At 36.3% G+C, this 19,061-nt stretch overlaps 1 protein-coding gene across 1 annotated transcript in view; it reads left to right on the forward strand.

Moving 5' to 3' along the window:
• TUBGCP4 (tubulin gamma complex component 4) overlaps positions 1-19,061 on the forward strand; it is a 45,854-nt gene that overhangs the window by 731 nt on the left and 26,062 nt on the right. The window contains exons 2-9 of the mRNA XM_079127778.1: positions 4,853-4,981; positions 6,683-6,805; positions 7,095-7,148; positions 7,581-7,637; positions 8,711-8,790; positions 11,794-11,995; positions 14,090-14,255; positions 14,477-14,601. Coding sequence (XP_078983904.1) covers positions 4,853-4,981; positions 6,683-6,805; positions 7,095-7,148; positions 7,581-7,637; positions 8,711-8,790; positions 11,794-11,995; positions 14,090-14,255; positions 14,477-14,601 — 936 coding nt within the window. The remainder of the gene's footprint in view (positions 1-4,852; positions 4,982-6,682; positions 6,806-7,094; positions 7,149-7,580; positions 7,638-8,710; positions 8,791-11,793; positions 11,996-14,089; positions 14,256-14,476; positions 14,602-19,061) is intronic.

The following is a 19,061-nucleotide window of genomic DNA, read 5'->3' on the forward strand; positions in this document are numbered from 1 at the left end:
GAACTTGGTAGGGGGCCTTGTAGTCAGAAATGGAGAAGGAGGAAGGACTGAGTGGTAAATATTGTGCATGGGTTTTATCACATTTTATCCTCACAGTCACCCATATCCATTTTACAGAATGTTAACTCCATGGTCATGGCTTGTAATTAGAAGGGCTTAAATTTGAACCCAGGTCTCTTTTGCTCCAGTATCTGAACTAGTCTTGTCTAATTCTGCTTCTAGGAATATTACCTAATTCTCTCAACGTAGTAATCTAAGTATTGCTAATCCCAGTTTACAAATGAGCAAAACTGAAGCTCAGAAAACTTTGTGCAACAAACAGTAAGATAGAAATCTAAGTCTGTTTGATCAGAGTCATGCCTGTTTCTAGGAGAACTGGCAATATAGATACTGTGGACGGGCAGGAAAATTACATTCTTGGTCCATAAAACGTATAAATCAAATAGATTTCTCCTTTTCTTTATGAATGTGATTTTGGGGTTTGGGAGTTTAGGTGAATTTTTTTAATTGTTAATTTTTGTGTGTAGATCTTTGAAGACTGGGTTGGTATTTCAGTTTTCCCCTAACTCACCACAATGCCAGTCATATAGGAAGAAAATGTTCCAAAAGTATTTGTGGGTGCTTGACTATTTTAACTAAAAAGAGATAACAGATTATAGGAGAAAGGGCTGGGCGGAGGGGGGCAAAGGAGAGAGCCTCTTCGTTCCTTTCTAATTAAAAAGTCTCAAGCAGATATTTTCCTCCTATTCATCCTAAGGTTTCTTCCTCAGAAAGAGATCTCTTCCTAGAAAAACTTTCTCTGACCACATCTTTAAATTAAATATCCTTCCCTTAGACCATTATTCTCTATCATGGCAACTTTTATTTCCTTTCTGGAACTGATGACAGTTCATAATTATTTATTGCTAGTACCTATGTATATCCTTTTGCCTGCATAGATAGCTGTGGCAAAGACCACAGTGGTATTCATTCATGTACCCAGAACACCTAGCACAATTTCTGCCACATAGCAGGTATTGGTATTTGTGAAAGAACACAAAAGCAGTAAATAGTGCTTACTTTCAGCAGAGCAGTGTTTTTCACATTTGGTTAAAGGGAGAAATTGTCATGAATGCCTATGAAACTTATTTTTTTTCTCTGTATAGACTGCATTTTGATTCATTGTACACAAATGGGATACAACTTTTCATTTCTATGGTTGTACACAATGTAGAGTCACACCATTTGTGTAATCATATATATACATAGGGTAATGAGTCTATCTCAGTCCACTAAGAAACTTATTTTTATTTAATACCAAATATAAGTCCACATGAAGCTAGTTCTAAACTCAAGCATATTGCTCTTCAACAACTATAAAAACAAGTATTTTTATAGCTATTTATTTTTTTCTCATTTGAGCTGCCAGGGATTTGAACTGCAGTCCTTAAGTATTTTTATAAATGAAATGTAAACAAGGGGCTGGAGTTGTGGCTTAGTGGTAGAGCACTTGCCTAGCATGTGTGAGGCACTGAGTTTGATTCTCAGCACCACATATAAATAAATAAATAAAAATAAAGGTCCATCAACAACTAAAAAAAACTTTTTAAAAAATGTAAACAAAAAAAAACCAAAACAAAAAAAAATGTAAACAAAACTACCAGTTTAGAAATTCGAATTAATGCTATTCTAATGCAAAGTTTCTCAACCTGTACTATTGACATTTTGGACTGGATAATTCTTTATTATGGGACCTGTCCTATGTATTGTAGTATGTTAAGCCTGCCAACTAGATGCCAATAGCATTCCCCCAGTTGTGACAACCAAAAATGTCTTCAGACATTGCCAAATGTCCCCTGGGGGTCAGAATTGCCCCTGATTGAAAAACACAGATTTGAGCTTGATGTGGTGGCACATGCCTTCCCAGTGGCTTGGTAGGCTGAGGCGGGAGGATCACAAGTTTGAAGCCAGCCTTAGCAACTTAGCAAGGCAGTAAGACCTTGCTAAGTGAGACCCTGTCTCAAAATAAAAATTGAAATGGGCTGGGGATGTGGTTCAGTGGTTAAGTACCCTTGGTTTCAATCCCTGGTACCCAAACAAATGAAAACACAGATCTGATATTACATATAATGTTGTTTTGCTGAAACTAAATTAGCAACACAGTTTAGAAGAATGACTTCACTACAAATCTGGCTGTACATTTTCTATTTTAACTTCAATAATTCTAATGTATAGAATGCCAGTTTGTATGTTATACAAAATGATATCAGAAATCTCAAGATACTGTTTGCTTTTTTCAGGATAATTAGACCTTGAACTTTTCTAAAACTGCCAAGAAGAAATGCTCAAATGCCAGTTATAATGGGTGTATCACTTGATAACTGGATGGAGATGTCTTGTTAATAATTTAAAAATTGCTTATATGTATTGAGCACTTGCTATGTGCTTGGCACATGTGCTTTACATATATTAACTTATTTAATCCTCACAATTATTATCTTCACTTTAAAGGTATGAAAACTGAAGCATAGAGAGGTGTAGTCACTTACCTAAACTTTTGAGGCAACTCAGGGATTCAAATCCAAGCAGTCTCCAAAGATCAGGTTGTTAAGCACTACGTCAGGCTACCTCCTAAGCTCTTAACTTGAAAATATGATTAATATTGTGTTATTAAAATCTATATTAAATAGATTCCTAATGAAATCACCACGGATTCAGTAACAAAGGTTCTTTTCTGTTTATTATTGTCATATAAAGATGGCATCCATAAAGTACAATATTCACAATATGAACATGTAAAATGCTATTTAAAAAAAATTTTTAGATGTTGATAGACCTTTATTCATTTATGTATATGTGGTGCTGAGAATTGAACTCAGTGCCTTGCATATGCTAGGCAAGTGCTCTACCACTGAGCCACAACCCCAACCCCACTAAGTAGTTTGGGAATAATAATTGAATGATTTTGTTCATCCTTTTATGTCTGAATGTTAACACAGTGCCTATGATAAAGTAGGTGTTCATTAAAAGTTGGTTGATTCTCCAAGGGAGATATAAAGATGGCCAACAAACACATGAGAAGATGCCTAATATCACTAATCTTTTGAGAAATATAAATCAAAACCATAGTGAAACACCACTTCACATTATTTTGGATAGCTACTACTAAAAAAAATAGAAACTAAATCTTGGTGAGATTGTGGAGAAATTAATACTTTTGTGCATTGTTGATGGGGATGTAAAATAGTACAGCCACTGTGAAAAAAAAAAAGTAGCAATTCCTGAAAAAAAATTAAGCATAGAAGTACCATTATGATCCAGCAATTCCATTTCTGGGAATATACCCCAAAGAAGTGAAAGCAAGATCTCAATAGATATTTTTATACCCATGTTCATAAAGCATTATTCACAATACCAAAAGTTAGAAACAGTTCATGTGTGCGTCACAGGATGAATGAATAAACAATGTGATATACATGTAATGTAAAGGAAGGAACCCTGACACATATTACTTCTTAGACGAACCTTGAGGACATTATGCTAAGTGAAATAAACCAGTCATGAAATGACAAATATATGATTCTACTTACAGGAGGCAACTAATGTGTCACATTATTATAGAGACAAAGTAGAGTGGTGGTTGCCAGGGCCTGGAGGCAGAGGAGGGAGTTGTGTGTAATCGGTTCAGAGTTTCAGTTGGGAGAAATGAAGCAAGTATGAAGATGGATGGTGTGATGGTTGCACAACAGTGTGAATGTATCTAATGCCATTGAACTCTGTGCTTACAAATGATTAAAATGATAGGTGTTATGTGTATTTTGCCACAATTTAAAAATGTGGTTGAACAAATACATTCCATTTATGCCACTACTTTTTAATATTTGAATTGCTGTGAAACTTTTATAAAGCATATTAGACTATAATTTGTCCTTCATTTAAATTAAAAATAGAAATGCAAATATAAATAAATTTATATGACCAGTTGTAAGGTACTTTTACAGATTATAGTATGTTTACATTAATTTTAGAGTTTTAGTGGAATGAAAACAAAATTTGGGCTGAGGTTGTAGCTCAGTGGTAGAGCACTTGCCTAGCATGTGTGAGGCATTGGATTTGATTCTCAGCATTGCATATAAATAATTGAATAAAATAAAGGTCCATCAACAACTGAAAATATATATATAAATAATTTAAAAAGCCAAAATTTAAAAGTTCAAAGAGAATTTATAAATCCTAAGAATATGTCTACAGACCCTCATTTGAGCAGTATTGCTAAAGAGACTTTGTTGGAACCAATTCAAAATCCCCATATCCTGGACTTTCCCCTGAAGATTACATAAGAAATAGGTAATAGTTGCTGCCTCTGGGGAGTTTGACTTAACTTTTACATACACCATTTTGTATGGTTTGAATCCTTTACCATATGTTAACCTATTTGAGAAGCAAGTAGATCAGAACAGGGAATACCACTTTTGTAGTAGTTTGGAAATACCTTTCAGAATTTACCAACTTTAAGTGGGCATCGTAAGAAAAGGAAAATAGCCCAGTGTGGTGGCACAGGCCTGTAATCCCAGTGGCTCCAGAGACTGAGGCAGGAGGATCAAGAGTTCAAAGCCAGTCTCAGCAATGGCAAGATGCCAAACAACTCAGTGGAACCCTGTCTCTAAATAAAACACAAAATAGGGCTGGGGATGTGACTTAGTGGTCAAGTGCCCCAGGTTCAATCCCTGGTACACAAAAAAAAAAAAAAAAAAAAAGAAAGAAAGAAAAAAAAAAAAGGATAAGATAGTATGAAGTATTTGAAGTACCCCAAAGAATATGGGGCAGTGGCCAGCAGGCATCTGTGTTTTTGTCATTGTCCCTCTTTTTGCAGGTGTCCCAGGACTTCCCATTTCTCCATCCCAGTGAGACCAGCGTCTTGAATCGACTCTGCCGACTTGGCACAGACTATATTCGCTTCACTGAGTTCATTGAACAGTACACAGGCCATGTGCAGCAACAGGTGGGATCCTGAACTCAGAATGTATACCTCTAGAGAGCAGAAGCTATGTCAAGTTCTCAGTGAATTCATTGGTGATTCATGCGAAATAAATTAAGAATTTCTCTTCACTAAAAACAAAAGAAGGCAAGATCACCAGTTGTTTTTTGTATATGACACTTAAAAGAAAAAAGCCTATCCTCTATTAATGTGACTACATAAATTTTATTGTCCATGATATGTGAATTCCTACTTCCTCAAATTTTAAAGGGACTTATAGTAACTTTATTTTTTTTCTTAAGTCAAAAAGACACTTATTTTCCTTTTCATTTTGTGGTAAATGAAGACATTCAGTGTTCTGGAATGACAGAAGATCAAAACAAAATTGGCTGATTGTCAGTATTGGGCTGTTTCACTTGTCCATGCTATTCTTAGTGTGGCTGTAAGCATTTATCTTTAGGACCTATACTTACAGCATTCTCTAGCTACAATGTGTTTTCTAACCCCTCAGTCCAATTCCTACCACATTTATTGCTGATCATTTCTATGCGACGCACCACCACCACAGCCTGATCACCCAAATCAGTACATAGCCCCAGAGATTGGTCATCCATCACAACCTCTTATAATTGTTCACATTCCCCATAGAAAACTATACAAGAAGCTCCTACAAAAAAACTTGGAAGTTTCCTGAAAGACAAGCTGCATTTGTATATTACCCCTTGATGAGAGTCTTAAGATCCCCACCCCCCGTGTTGGCTGTCATATTCATGTCCTTGATGAATTATCAAGCCAGGCAAGAAAAGATATGTTAGGAGGAGGATTGAGGTCGTTCATATATTCAGTCAATATTTACCCTCTGTTCAAAGAGCTGTGTGAGAACCTGAGATACAAAGATGAGTAAAGTATGGTCCCTAGCTTTATGAAGCTCATGGTCTAGTGAGGAAGACATCTAAATAAATGTACAGTTCACTAAGTAGAGATGTTAAGAGAGCAACAAGGTGGAACTCTTAATTCCCAAGGGAGAATTAGAAAGGGCTTTGCAGAGAAGATATGCTTGAACTGGGTCCTGTAGAAAGAGTAGGTGTTTGTCAGAAAGATGAGGCACACAGGCAGAAGTCCAAATTTGTAGTGGAGAGAGAAACAAGGCACATCTGGTGAATCATGGTTGGTCTGGAAATAAGAATGCAGAGCTAGGGGTGGGGGTTGTGGCTCAGTGGTTAAGCACTTGCCTAGCATGTGTGAGGCACTGTGTTTGATTTTCAGCACTACATATAAATAAATGAATAAAATAAATATCTGTCCAAAAAAAAGCGCCAAAACAAAGGAATGCAGAGAAATGGGTCAAGGCCAGAACACAGAAGTTATTGTGTACCATGTAGAGGAATTTGGATGTTATTCTGGGGCAATGGAAAGCCACCAAAGAGTTGTAAACTGGGAATGATAAGGTCAAAATCAAGCTGTGGAAAAATATCCACTGACATAAAGTACTTTGATTGGTTGTGAGATCTGGTACTGCTTGGAAAATTAAAATATTATCACATTTTAAAATGTGATAATATTATCAGTGCTCAAAATCTTTATCTTCTGCTGGCTGTTCCTCACTGAAATATTGCTTTGATTTGGAATTCTTTAAACAAAAACAATACCCCTATTAAAGGATAATGTCCTCCTCAGGCTTTAGGGCCTGAGCCGAGAAGTTGACTTTTCTTTGTTTGGTTTTAGGATCACCATCCATCTCAGCAGGGCCCAGGTGGGCTACATGGAATCTATCTGAGGGCCTTCTGCACAGGGCTGGATTCAGTTTTGCAGCCTTATCGCCAAGCACTGCTTGATTTGGAACAAGAGGTGAGAAAGTGGAGATGTAGGAAGACGTACTTCTGGGATAGCAGATTAGAGCATATTCTCAAATCTAAAATGGTCTTTGATAAGGTCAGGTAGTTAAAACTGAGCTATTGCCTTTTTGGTTGGAGGGAACAGTGCCCAAAACATGATCAAAGTGGCTTATGAACCATGGCAAAGGTTCCAGTGAGCTCTGTAACCTAGAACTAACACATTCTCAGATTCTCTTCTAGTTTTATAAAATTGATTCAAGATGTTTTGTGCAAAGCCCTAATCATGGTGTTTTTTATTATAGTTCCTGGCTGACCCACATCTCTCCATATCACATGTCAGTTACTCCTTAGATCAGGTATGCTTCCAAATGACAAAATGCCCTGGAATTTGTTGATATTATTAGAATAATCTTATTTATGCCACTCGTTTTGAGAATGTTTTTCTTTATGGTACCAGAGCCCAACATTTTATATTTTGTGTATTTTGTATTCTTTACTAGATAAGGACTGCTTAAAGTATCCCAAATTTTAGTTAATAATTAATGTCTCATGTTAATGCTCTCATTGAATTCAATATTAACAAATATGCCAGCCTCAGAAATAGATACTACTTCTGTCTGCCACCTTCTTCCTGTTTGCAGCCTATCCCCACATCAAATTGCCTTACTGTACTAAATCTTGACTGTGGTATTGCCGTTTGTCTTAACTTGAACTGTTTGGGAAATCCTGAGTTGATTCTTTTTCCTCTGCATTTGATTACCTACCTTTAATTATTCTCTACTTTGCAGTTTCAGCTCCTTTTTCCCTCTGTGATGGTTGTAGTAGAGCAAATTAAAAGTCAAAAGGTGAGAACTTTCCTTTTTCCTTTTGCTGTGATAAACACCAAGGAAATATTAATAATCAAAGTTGTCTTACATTCTTTTTGGTAGAAAATATACTAGTTCTTAGTAAGTTTTTACTTGTTAGTTTACTTATTCAACAGAATCTGCTTGTGTATCATGCTAAGTGTCAAGAATATAAAAATAGGACATGGCCCTGTCTTTAAGCATGACCTGGTTCAGAAAGCAGAGAAAATTTTAATAGATGGATCCAGGAATGTTCATAGGGCAAGGTAAAAATGCTATGAATATTTGGAGGTGAGAGAAATTTACAGTAAGGGTATAGAATTGTTAGGTCTGGATCTTGAGGAGAAGCAGAAAGTTAATTCTTAAAAGGAAGGTGATAGATGTATGGTTAAGATCCTGGAAGTTTTCTGAGAATATGAAATCACTGGTAAAATCCAGGTGTTTATAAGATAAATTATGCCTATTCTTGTCCCAAGTTTTCATGCTGTGCATTAAAAAGAGTTTCCAATGTCAGGGAGAATGCCTTTTCTGAACACAGTTAACAATTTGTATTAGTCAGCTTTGCATCCCTGTGACCAAAATACCCAACAAGAACAACTTAGAGAAGAAGTTTATTTTGGGCTCACAGTTTTACAGTCCATGGTCAGCCAGCTCCAATGCTCTGGGCCCAAGATGAGGGCAAAACATCATGGCAGAAGTGTGTGGTGGAGGAAAGCTGCTCAACTCATGGCACCCAAGAAACAGAGAGTCAGAGAATAGCCAGGGATAAAATATATTGTAAAGCCACACCCCCAGGGACCTATTTCCTCCAGCCATACCCCACTTGCCTATAGTTACCACCCAGTAGTCCATTCAAAGTAATAATACATCAAATGGATTAATCCATTGATGAGGTTATATATCTTATCATCTAATCATTTCACCTATGAACATTCATGCATTGCTTAGCACATGAGCTTTATGGGGGAATGCCTCATATCCAAGTGGGTATTGTACCCACTTGATTGAGTATAGAGCATGAGTTGATGTTGCATGAACTGTTAAAATCCATTTGACAAGTCTGTTTTCCTTAGATTCATGGTTGTCAAATCCTAGAAACAGTCTACAAACACAGCTGTGGAGGGTTACCTCCTGTTCGAAGTGCACTAGAAAAGTAAGTCATGGCTTAATTGGGGTTGGGGATATCTGGGGTAGTTGAAGTGACTTGACTTCTCTTGTATTTTATTGTCAGGTCATCTCAGGTTTCCCTCTGTAGAATTTTGACCAGGATAGAAAAGCCCATGAGCAGAGGAGCCCATGTAATCCTTATGGTGACTCAAGCTCACCTATAAAGAGAGGGTTACAAAATAAAGTATCAAAGCCAGGGTTAGCTGAATTGCAGTATTTTCATGTCATGTTCCTTAAAATACTTTGTAATCCCACAATGTCACTCTTGGGAATTTTATTCTCACAAAATTATTTGAAAGAAGAAAATAACTGTATGTACAAACATATTTATTGCAATGTTGTCTGCATCAGGAAATTTGAAAATTACCAGAAGAAAAATAAAGATATATTCACTTGATAGACTATAAAGCCATTAAGATTATAAATACCATAATAACATGTAAAAATATTTCATATGATACTTATCAAAAGATGATACAAAATTGTTTTAATAATTACAACTATATAAAAATTTACTTTAAGTATTATTAGAGACTATTTATTGGATCTCCCACTCCCCTCTTCCTCATTTTTAAAAAAGAGTATGGAAGAGTATGGTGGTTCATACCTCTAACTTCATAAACTTGAGAGACCTGAGGCAAGAGGATTGCAAATTTCAAGCCTGTCTTAGCAACTTAGCAAAACCTTATCTCAAAAAATAGAAGGGGCCGGGGATGTAGCTGAGTGGTAAAATGCCCCTGGGCTCATTTCCCAGTACCACAACAGATAAATAAATAAATATTAAACATAAAAAATGGACTATGATATTAATCGTAGTAGATGATTTCTGAGACTCTTCACAACTCTTTTTTTTTAAACAGCTCTGTGGATTGAACTCCTGGCCTCACATGTTAGGCAAGCACTCTACCATTGAGCTACACCCTCAACCCCTCTTCGCACCTCTTTTTTTTTTTTTTTTTGCTATTGGGGATTAAACCCAGGGACATACACTTAACCACTGGGTTACATTCCCAGCCTTTTTTAATATTTAAAGACAGGGTTTCACTGAATTGCTTAGGGCTTTGCTAAGTTGCTGAGGCTGGCTTTGAACTTGCAATCTTCCTGTCTCCATCCCAGCTGCTACAATCCGCATTTTCTACTGTACCCACTTCATTGAGTGTAGAATGGGAGTTGATGTTGTATGAACTATTATCCTATATCCCAAGCTGCTGGGATTATAGGTGTGTACCACTGAGCCCAGCTCACAATTCTTAATCTATACTCTAAACACTGAACAAGTAAACCCTCAGAAGAGCAGGAAACTTTCCAGAACATGCAATGGGGACTGAATCCTCTATTATTTGCACAAAATATAAAATCTTATGTAGATAATATTAATACATACATATTTGATATATATTTTGAGCGACCAAATTCTACAGATGTGCATAAATGTAAATAAATGGTTTTCCATTTTACTTTTGTAAAAAGAGACATTCTAATTGAATTAGTATACTAAAAATAGTGGGCTCAAGCTCCTGTAGTTTCTTTTTTTTTTTTTTTAATATTTTTGGTACCAGGGATTGAACCCAGGGGCACTAAACCACTGAGCACATTCCCAGCCCCATAATTTTTTATTTTGAGACATGGTCTTGCTAAGTTGCTTAGGACCTTGCAAAATGGTTGAGGCTAACTTTGAACTTGCGATCCTCCTGCCTCAGTCTACCGAGCTGCTGGGATTACAGGTATGCACCACTGTGCTCAGCTCCTGTAGTTTCTTTTTCTTCCCGACTTTTTATTTTGAAAAATTTCAAACCTACAAAAAAGTTGAAAGATTATTACAGTGAAACGCTTGTACATTCTTCAGTTTTACCAGTTTTTAACATTTTGCCACATTTTTTTTCTTTCTCCTCTGTGTATATGTGAAATACACACATTCCCTAATTTTTAAAATGGAATCATTAGGAAGTAGTTGCAGATGCCTTAACACTTAACCCCCAAAAATTCATTTTGTATCTCTAGGAAAAAAGGCATTCTCATATCTAACCTCAGTACCATATTACACCTAGGAAAGCTAACAGTCATTCCATAATACAATATCTAGAATATATCCACATTTCTCCAATTGTTCCCATAAAATCCATTACAACTATTCTGTTTTTGCAGTTCAGGATCCAGTTTTCACACTGCATTTGTTCCTGTCTTTTTAGTGTCCTTTAATTTGGAATGATCCCACTTGCCTTTTGTTGTTGTCTATGATGATGGCATTTTATAAGAGCCCTTACCAATTGTCTAGAGAATGTCCTGCATTCTAAATTTATCTGAATCTTCCCTCATGATTAGATTCAAGTTAAATATTTTTGGCAAGAGAACAACATAGGTGATAGTATTTCTCATTCCATCATGTCAGAAAGCATAGAAAGTAAGTTTAACCCATTATTGCTCTTGTGACATTAGATCAGATCTCTTGTCCATTATAGAAGTTCCTTTTTCCCTTTGTAATCTGTTATCTGGTAGGTGATTATCTCAATATCCTATTTCCCAACAACCTTTCTGCATTTTATTTTCATTTCTGCATTTTGTTGGATAGTACATTTTCATATATTACTGGCACTAACATATTGAATCTTTTTCTCTAAGTGATTCTAACAAAAAGAAAAATAAATTCAATGCTGTGTTAGCTAAAAAGAGACTCCATTAAGTTCATTTAATTTTAATAAGATCAAAAGTTTTGAAACTTTACACAAAAGAAGGAAAGAAAATATGCCTCTCCTGAAAAAATGTTATGACATTTACTTAACCTTTTCAACTTCAGAATGTAGACTGCAACTATGAAAATTTAATCACTTAGTTCATCCACAAATAATTAAATTAAAATAGCACAATTATTTTTAACTTAATTTCCCCCATGACTCACCAAACTTTCATGCCTCTCTTTATCCTGTAGCATGACCTCTGTGGGATTCATTATTCTTTAAGTGGACCACTAACGTTTTTACTTTCTTCTCAGAATCCTGGCTGTTTGTCATGGAGTCATGTATAAACAACTCTCGGCCTGGATGCTCCATGGACTCCTACTGGACCAGCATGAAGAGTTCTTTATCAAACAGGGTCCGTCTTCTGGTAATACCAATGCCCAGTCAGAAGAGGATGAGGAAGATCTGGGCATTGGGGGATTGACAGGAAAACAACTGAGAGAACTCCAGGACTTGGTGAGAACACAGCAAGAAGCCCAGCATACTCCTGCCAGGAGTCAGAAGTCTGCAGCTAAATCATCTTTTGCTGATTCCTCTTCAGATATCACAGCCTGAGCACCTTTCCAAAATTCTTTAGATGTAAACATTGCTTTCTCCTAACTATTATGAGGCAACAAAGTAGAAAATATGATTGCGAGGGCCTGGGGATATAGCTCACTGGTATAACACTTGCCTAGCATGTAAAAGGCTGTGGGTTTGATCCCCAGCACAAGAAAAAAGAATTTAATTTGAAATTCCTTTTGCTTCCCCTTTTACCATTACATGCACTTAAGAGGTTAATAAGTCTCATCTCCACAAATAAGAGCTATCCTGTAGCTTTTAAAAATGCCTTTTGGAGTTCTTATTAGACTTCTCAAAGTCCTGTATTGCCTATATTCATCCATCCAGCCATCTGTTTATATTGTACAACATTTTCTTGAATGCCTGTTACATACTAGATATGATTCTGGGTGCCATGACTGCATAGACAAAATGTAATCCTTATCCTTAATCCTTTATGTGCCACCATCCTATATATAGGACACCTATAAAATCTTAAATTGAGCAATTTTATAGGTGTCCTATAAAATTTTGTGGTTTTTATAGGTGTTCTCTAGGATGGTGGGACATAATGGGTCAATGGACTTATAGTTCAGTAGCAAGCAAAGAAAAGTAGACCATTGGTATATTCTGAAAAAGAATAAGCATAGACATTCTTGGAAGATGTCTTGGAGGAGGGTTTTGGAGTAACTGAAGAAGGCTTTTCAGTGGAATGTTATATCTGAATTACAAAGGGCTTGAGAGGCAGGTTAAGACATACCAGGCAGAGTGAATGATGCAGGTAAAGGTACAGATTCCTTGAAAGACATGGCTTATTTGGGGAACCATTAGTGATTCAGTTGAAATGGTAGCCTGAAGTAATATATGTGAGAGATGGTGGCAGGGGAGAGGGCAAGTGGCAATTGATGGGACTATAAAGTACAGGCAAGATCATGAAGGCCCCTGTGAACAGCAGGAAGGAACCCTTGAAGAATTTTAGGAAAGATAATAACACTATCAGACTTTCTGATCACTCTGAATGCTGTGTGGGGAATCATTTAAAAAAAAAAAAACAAAACAGTATTGGAGGCAGGTAGACCCATTAAGAGAATGTTGGGAATACTTAGGAGAAAAATTATAGTGCCCTAGTCCAAGGGCAGTAGCAGTAAATACAGAGAAAAGTAGATAGGTCTGAGAGATGTTTGGGAGGTAGAATCAATAGGTCTTAGAATCAATAGGTCATTGGCTATGAGTTGAGGGAAGACTCAAGGATGATACCCTTTCTGCCTTCAGCATCCAAACAAGTGTGTTGATAGGGAATGGGCACTGCTGTTATTGGGAAAAGATGGGTCTAATTTTGGACATGTTGAGTTCGAGGAACTTGTGGGAAACATCCAGTGGGTTGAGCCTGGGCCTCTTGAGAGCAGTGTAGCTTGCGCTGAACCTAAACATGGAGGCATCAGCATATAGCTCAGAAGTTTTAAATTTGGGGTGCATGGGTAGCTTTAAGTGGTTCTCTGAAATGTTACAGGTCTGTCTATTTGTCTGGAAGGTTTATAGATTTTATCATTTCAGAGAGGCCTGTGGCCTAAAAAGATTAAAACTGTCTGTTCTGATATATCCTGAAGCCACAGAAGATGTGATTATCCCAGAAGAATATAGAGCAGGAGAAAAAGAGTCTGGTCAGGGCCTGAGAACCCCAGCAGAGCAAACATGTATGTAAGACCTGGAAAAATAAAGACCAGCTTTTTGCATTATACAAGTAAGGAAGCTGATCTGCTGCCCAAGTTTTTACACAGTGAAGTCAGGGTGAGGACTAAATGATGGTAGGGGGGAAAAAAAAACAACACTGTTATTTCTACCATACCATTCTGCAACATAAAAATGAAATATATCTCTCCAAGAATTGTGCAACCTCAGGCTTATAGTCTTGATTTTAGAGAATATAAATATGGCTTGGGAGAGTTACTAGATATTTTCTTGTTCTCTTTTTCATACATCATCTCTGATACATATTATTTCCTTAATTAGCGCCTGATTGAGGAAGAGAACATGCTGGCACCATCTCTCAAACAGTTTTCCCTACGGGTGGAGATTTTGCCATCCTACATTCCAGTGAGGGTTGCTGAAAAAATCCTCTTTGTTGGAGAATCTGTCCAAATGTTTGAGAATCAAAATGTGAACCTGACTAGAAAAGGTAGGAATTTCCTTGTTCAGTGTGCCACATCCTCAGAGGCACTTCTTGAGTAATATTGTGTGACCCAAAGCACACCTGGTAGAGAGTGGCTGAAAATACTCATGGATTGTGATTCCACCACAGTGCTGACTTGTGTTCCTGAGAAGTGGGTGAAACTGCTGTCTGCTCAGACACGCTTTGTCTGTCCTGTCTTCTTTTGACACTGCCTTCTTATTCTGCAGGGTCCATTTTGAAAAATCAGGAGGACACTTTTGCTGCAGAGCTGCATCGACTCAAGCAGCAGCCACTTTTCAGTTTGGTGGATTTTGAGCAGGTGGTGGATCGTATTCGCAGTACTGTGGCTGAGGTTTGTCTTTCATCTTATGTTGTTCTAGAAAGAAAATGGATTATTACTTCAGAAATTGAGTACATGACTTTTGTTTCTTCTTGATGTGCCTAAAGCCTAGCTTGGAGAGGCTTGAGAGAATTAGTAAAGTAAGCAGAAAATAAAAACACTCTCTATTTTTAATAATAGAGATAGGATTTTTATTGTTATTAATGAGTTGAACAAAGGGGAGGTCTTGGTTTCATTTCCAACAGTCAGCAATCTGTTTATATAGTTGGCAGTAACTCCAAGGAAACAATTGATTCTAATTTTAGTGCCTTAAATTATAGTGTGATTTTATAACTTTATACTTCAGTTATATACATGATAATCTTCCAAGTAAAACACAACTAATATTAGCTAACCTGTCTGGAGCTCAGAACAGGCTCTGACTCTTGGAGTTCTGTGTTCTTAAGTTTGAATGCCAACTTAAATTGTGATCAATAAATTTTCAAATGGGCATATGCTGTATGACTTATAACACTTAGTTCATGGGCATGTGAATAATGTAGATAATGTGAAGTGAGATCTTCAGTCAATTGTTAATGTTTTTCTGCCTTGACTAGACAAATCACCTGGGAAATTTTAAAGCATGTTCTTACACCAAGTCCTTTCTTGCCGAGCTTATGATTTGTAGGTCAGGAAGGGCAGGTACATTTTTATTTGAAGAAACCACCTGCCAACCAACAGACAGATCTCTGCAGGTAATTCCGAAGCACAGACAAGGCTGAAAAAGCACCTATTGGTCTGTACGTGGAACTGCTAAGAAGCTTAGCTTCAGATCTCCTAAGGCTGGAAGCATAGTAATCTATCACAAATGTGATTTCCTTTTCTGGTCACTATTTCAAAAAATCCTGGGTTTTAAAGACATAGCCATTATGTAGACAGAATATGGGTTTTAAATGACCATGAAGTATCATTTCATTTGATGCTTTATGGGCAATAGTCTATGCTCTAGAATGCATATTTCTTATTTAAAATTGTTCTTTTTGGGGGGGTTAGGTACCAGGGATTGAACTCAGGGACACTCGACCACTGAGTATATCCCCAGCCCTTTTTTGTATTTTATTTTAGAGACAGGGTCTCATTGAGTTGCTTAGTGCCTTGCTTTTGCTGAGGCTGACTTGTAACTTGTGATCCTCCTGTCTCAGCCTCCCAAGCTGCTGGGATTACAGGTGCACACCACTGTGCCCAGACCTTTAAAATATTTCAAGACACTGCCCAGCTTCTGTCTATAGTTCAAAGCAGGTTCCTGTCTAAAAGGAGCTGATATATATAATTCCTTTCATCTCTTTTATTAAATCTATTTCTGCCCTGTTATTATCTTTGTTTATAACTCCTTGGAAAATATAATTAATGGAGGAAAGTAAAATTTTTTTGAATTATATGAGGTATCAGAATTGTTCTTTTGAAATTTTGAGATGAATACCTTGCTAGATATATTTCTATATTTTTTAAAAAATGATAATCAAAGTTCAGACTCTTTTGATTCTTTTGAGGTTTCCTAAATTATAAATAATAGACTGTTTTGAGAAGTATTGTAACAATGATAACATGGTAATAAAAACAAATAGCTTGCCCAGAAGGAAAAAGGGAAAGTGTCTTGCAAATATGTGTCTTGCTCATCCCTTTTAGGATCTTTTTCTCCTCTTTAAAATTTTTTAAAGAATACCTACATTAGCCGGGTGCAGTGGTGCACAGCTGAGGAGCCTAGGGCAGGAGGATTGTGAGTTCAAAGGCAGCCTCAGCAAAAGTGAGGCGCTAAGCAACTCAGTGAGACCCTGTCTCTAAATAAAATACAAAATAGGGCTGGAGATGTGGCTCAGTGGTTGAGTGCCCTTGAGATCAATCCCTGGTACCAAAAGAAAAGAAAAGAAAACCTACATAGCAATCTGTTTCTATAGAATTAAAAAAACAGCTACATAGCAATCCGTTTCTATAGAATTCAGAAACAGACAGAACTATCCCAATCTAGATGTCAGGATAGTACTGGCTCTTTAGTCAGTGGAAGGTATGAGAAAGGCTTCTGGAAACTGGTAACTTCAGTGTGTTCCATTTCTTGATCTGTTGCTGGTTATAGAGGTATGTTCAGTTGTGAAATTTTCTCATGCTGTATGTTTATGATTTGTGTACTTTTCTGTGTCTTCGTACTTTAACAAAAAATTTTTAGTCAATAGATTTTAGTCTTAGGTACTTAACAGTTTTTATTTTAATTATATCTTCAGTGGTTATTGCTTACAGAAATAATATTACTCTCTTTTTGTGTGTGTGTGTGTGTGTGTGTGTGTGTGTGTGTGTGTGTGTGTGTGGTGCTGGGGATTGAACCTAGGGCCTTGTGCATACGAGGCAAGCACTCTACCAAAAACCTGTGGACTTCCCACCAGTCCCAGAATCTGCTCTTCCCCAAACCACTTACCAGTTTCCTTTCAGTAATCTTCCTGAAGGAGCCAGGACAATAGGGCCTGTGGTTCAGTGAATTTCTTTATTATTTTCAGCCTTTAAAATGTAATGTCTGTATCTGCAATGGGTGTTCCCTCCCCACCCCCCATTTTTTTTGCTCATTTTGTTCAAATTTCAGGTATTTAGCTTCCCTTACATATTATTTTTGAAATGTTTTGATTATCTGTTATAGGGTGTTCCTTCAGAAGCAAAGAGCAAAATTGTACTATTATGATGGACCAAGTGCTAATTGTAATTTTTAATTCCACTCGTTTAATCATTGTCTCTTCATTTTAAGACTTTTAATACAAATGTCATTTTTAAAGAAACAGCCTGCCCAATAAATAAATGAATGAATGAATGAATGAATGAATAAATAAATAAATAAAAGTACTGAAGCTGGATACAGTGGCACACGCTTATAAACCCAGTGACTTGGGATGCTGAGGCAGGAGGCTTGGATGTCTGAGGACTGCCTGGGCATATAGTGAGACCCTGTCTCAAAATAAAATTTACAAAGGACTACAAAGGTAGGTAGTGGCAAAGCACCCTGGGTTCAACTTTCAGTACCAAATAATAATAATAATAGTTATTATTAATTTTTTTAAGTTAACATGCCTGGCAACTTGTCGAACTCTTAGTTCTAATAGTTTGATTCTATTGACTTTTCTAGGTAGTTGATCATAGCATCTGCAAGTAATGAGACTTCTGCAATTTTTTAACTTTTTTTCTTACATTGTTAGCTAAAATCATTTTTTTCTCTCTTTTTAGCTAGGATCTTTAATAATACATTAAACAGCTAGGATGATAGTTTATATAAACTGCTAAACAGTAGGGATAATAATTAGCATCCATGATTTGTTCGTGCTTGAAGATTATACATATTTGTTCTCCACTAATATAGTGTTTAATGTAGGCTTCTGGAACATAAATCCATCAAGTTATAGTAATTCTCTTTTATTCCTGGTTTGCTAAGAGTTGTTACGTAATTGTTGTTGAATTTTTATCAACTGCCCCTTCTATATCAATAAAAAGTACAGTTTCTAGCTTTTGAGTTTCTCCCTTTAGTCTATTTATATGTAAACTTCTGGTTAGAATTTTCAGATGTTGAATTTTCTTAGGATAAACTCTACTCCATTTTGATGTTTATTTTGTAGTGTACAGTTGGATTTGGTTAATATGATATTTAGAATTTTTTGCATCTATATTTACTAGTGGAAAAACACTATGGTTTTCCTCTTCTGTTCTTAGATGGTTTAAGACAGGAATTGTTACTAAAGGTTTGAATTTACCTGAAAAACTAGGTTTCTTTTTCTTTCTTCCTTTTTTTTTTTTTTTTTTTTGGTACCAGGAATTGAACCCTGAGCACTTTTTCAGACAAGGTGTTGCTAAGTTGCTTAGTGCCTCACTAAGTTGCTAAGGCTAGCTTTGAACTCTAAATCCTCCTGCCTCAGCCTTCTGATAAGCTAGGCTTCTTTAGGAAGGAATACTTTACCAGTTCAGTGTGTTTAATAAAACATTTATTTCTTAATGTAACAACTTTGGTATTTTTTACTTTTCTAGGATCTTATCCATTTCATCTAGATATATTTTTAAAATTCATTGATGTCTGCATTTCTCCTTGTTTTTTTTTTTGTTAAAACAGTTTTTAACTGATACATAAAAACATAAAAATTGTACATAGAAGGATATCATGTAATGTTTCCATATATATATACATCAAGTGTGTTTAAATCAGGTTAAGCATATTTATCTCAAACATTTATTTATGCAAAAACTTTCAAAATCCTTTCTTCTAGCTTTTTGTAATGTATAGCACATTATTGTTATCTGCCATCACCCTATTGTGCAATAAAATACTAGAATTTCTTGCTTCTAACTGTAACATAATATTATTGATCGGCCTTTTCCTATCCCTTTTTAACCCCTACTGTCTCTACTTTCATCTTCTATAAGATCAACCTTTTTAGATTCCAGATGAGTGAGATCATATGGTATCTGTC

Source organism: Sciurus vulgaris (genome assembly GCF_902686455.1).
Source record: "Sciurus vulgaris genome assembly, chromosome: 2".
In the NCBI taxonomy this organism is placed as follows: domain Eukaryota; kingdom Metazoa; phylum Chordata; class Mammalia; order Rodentia; family Sciuridae; genus Sciurus; species Sciurus vulgaris.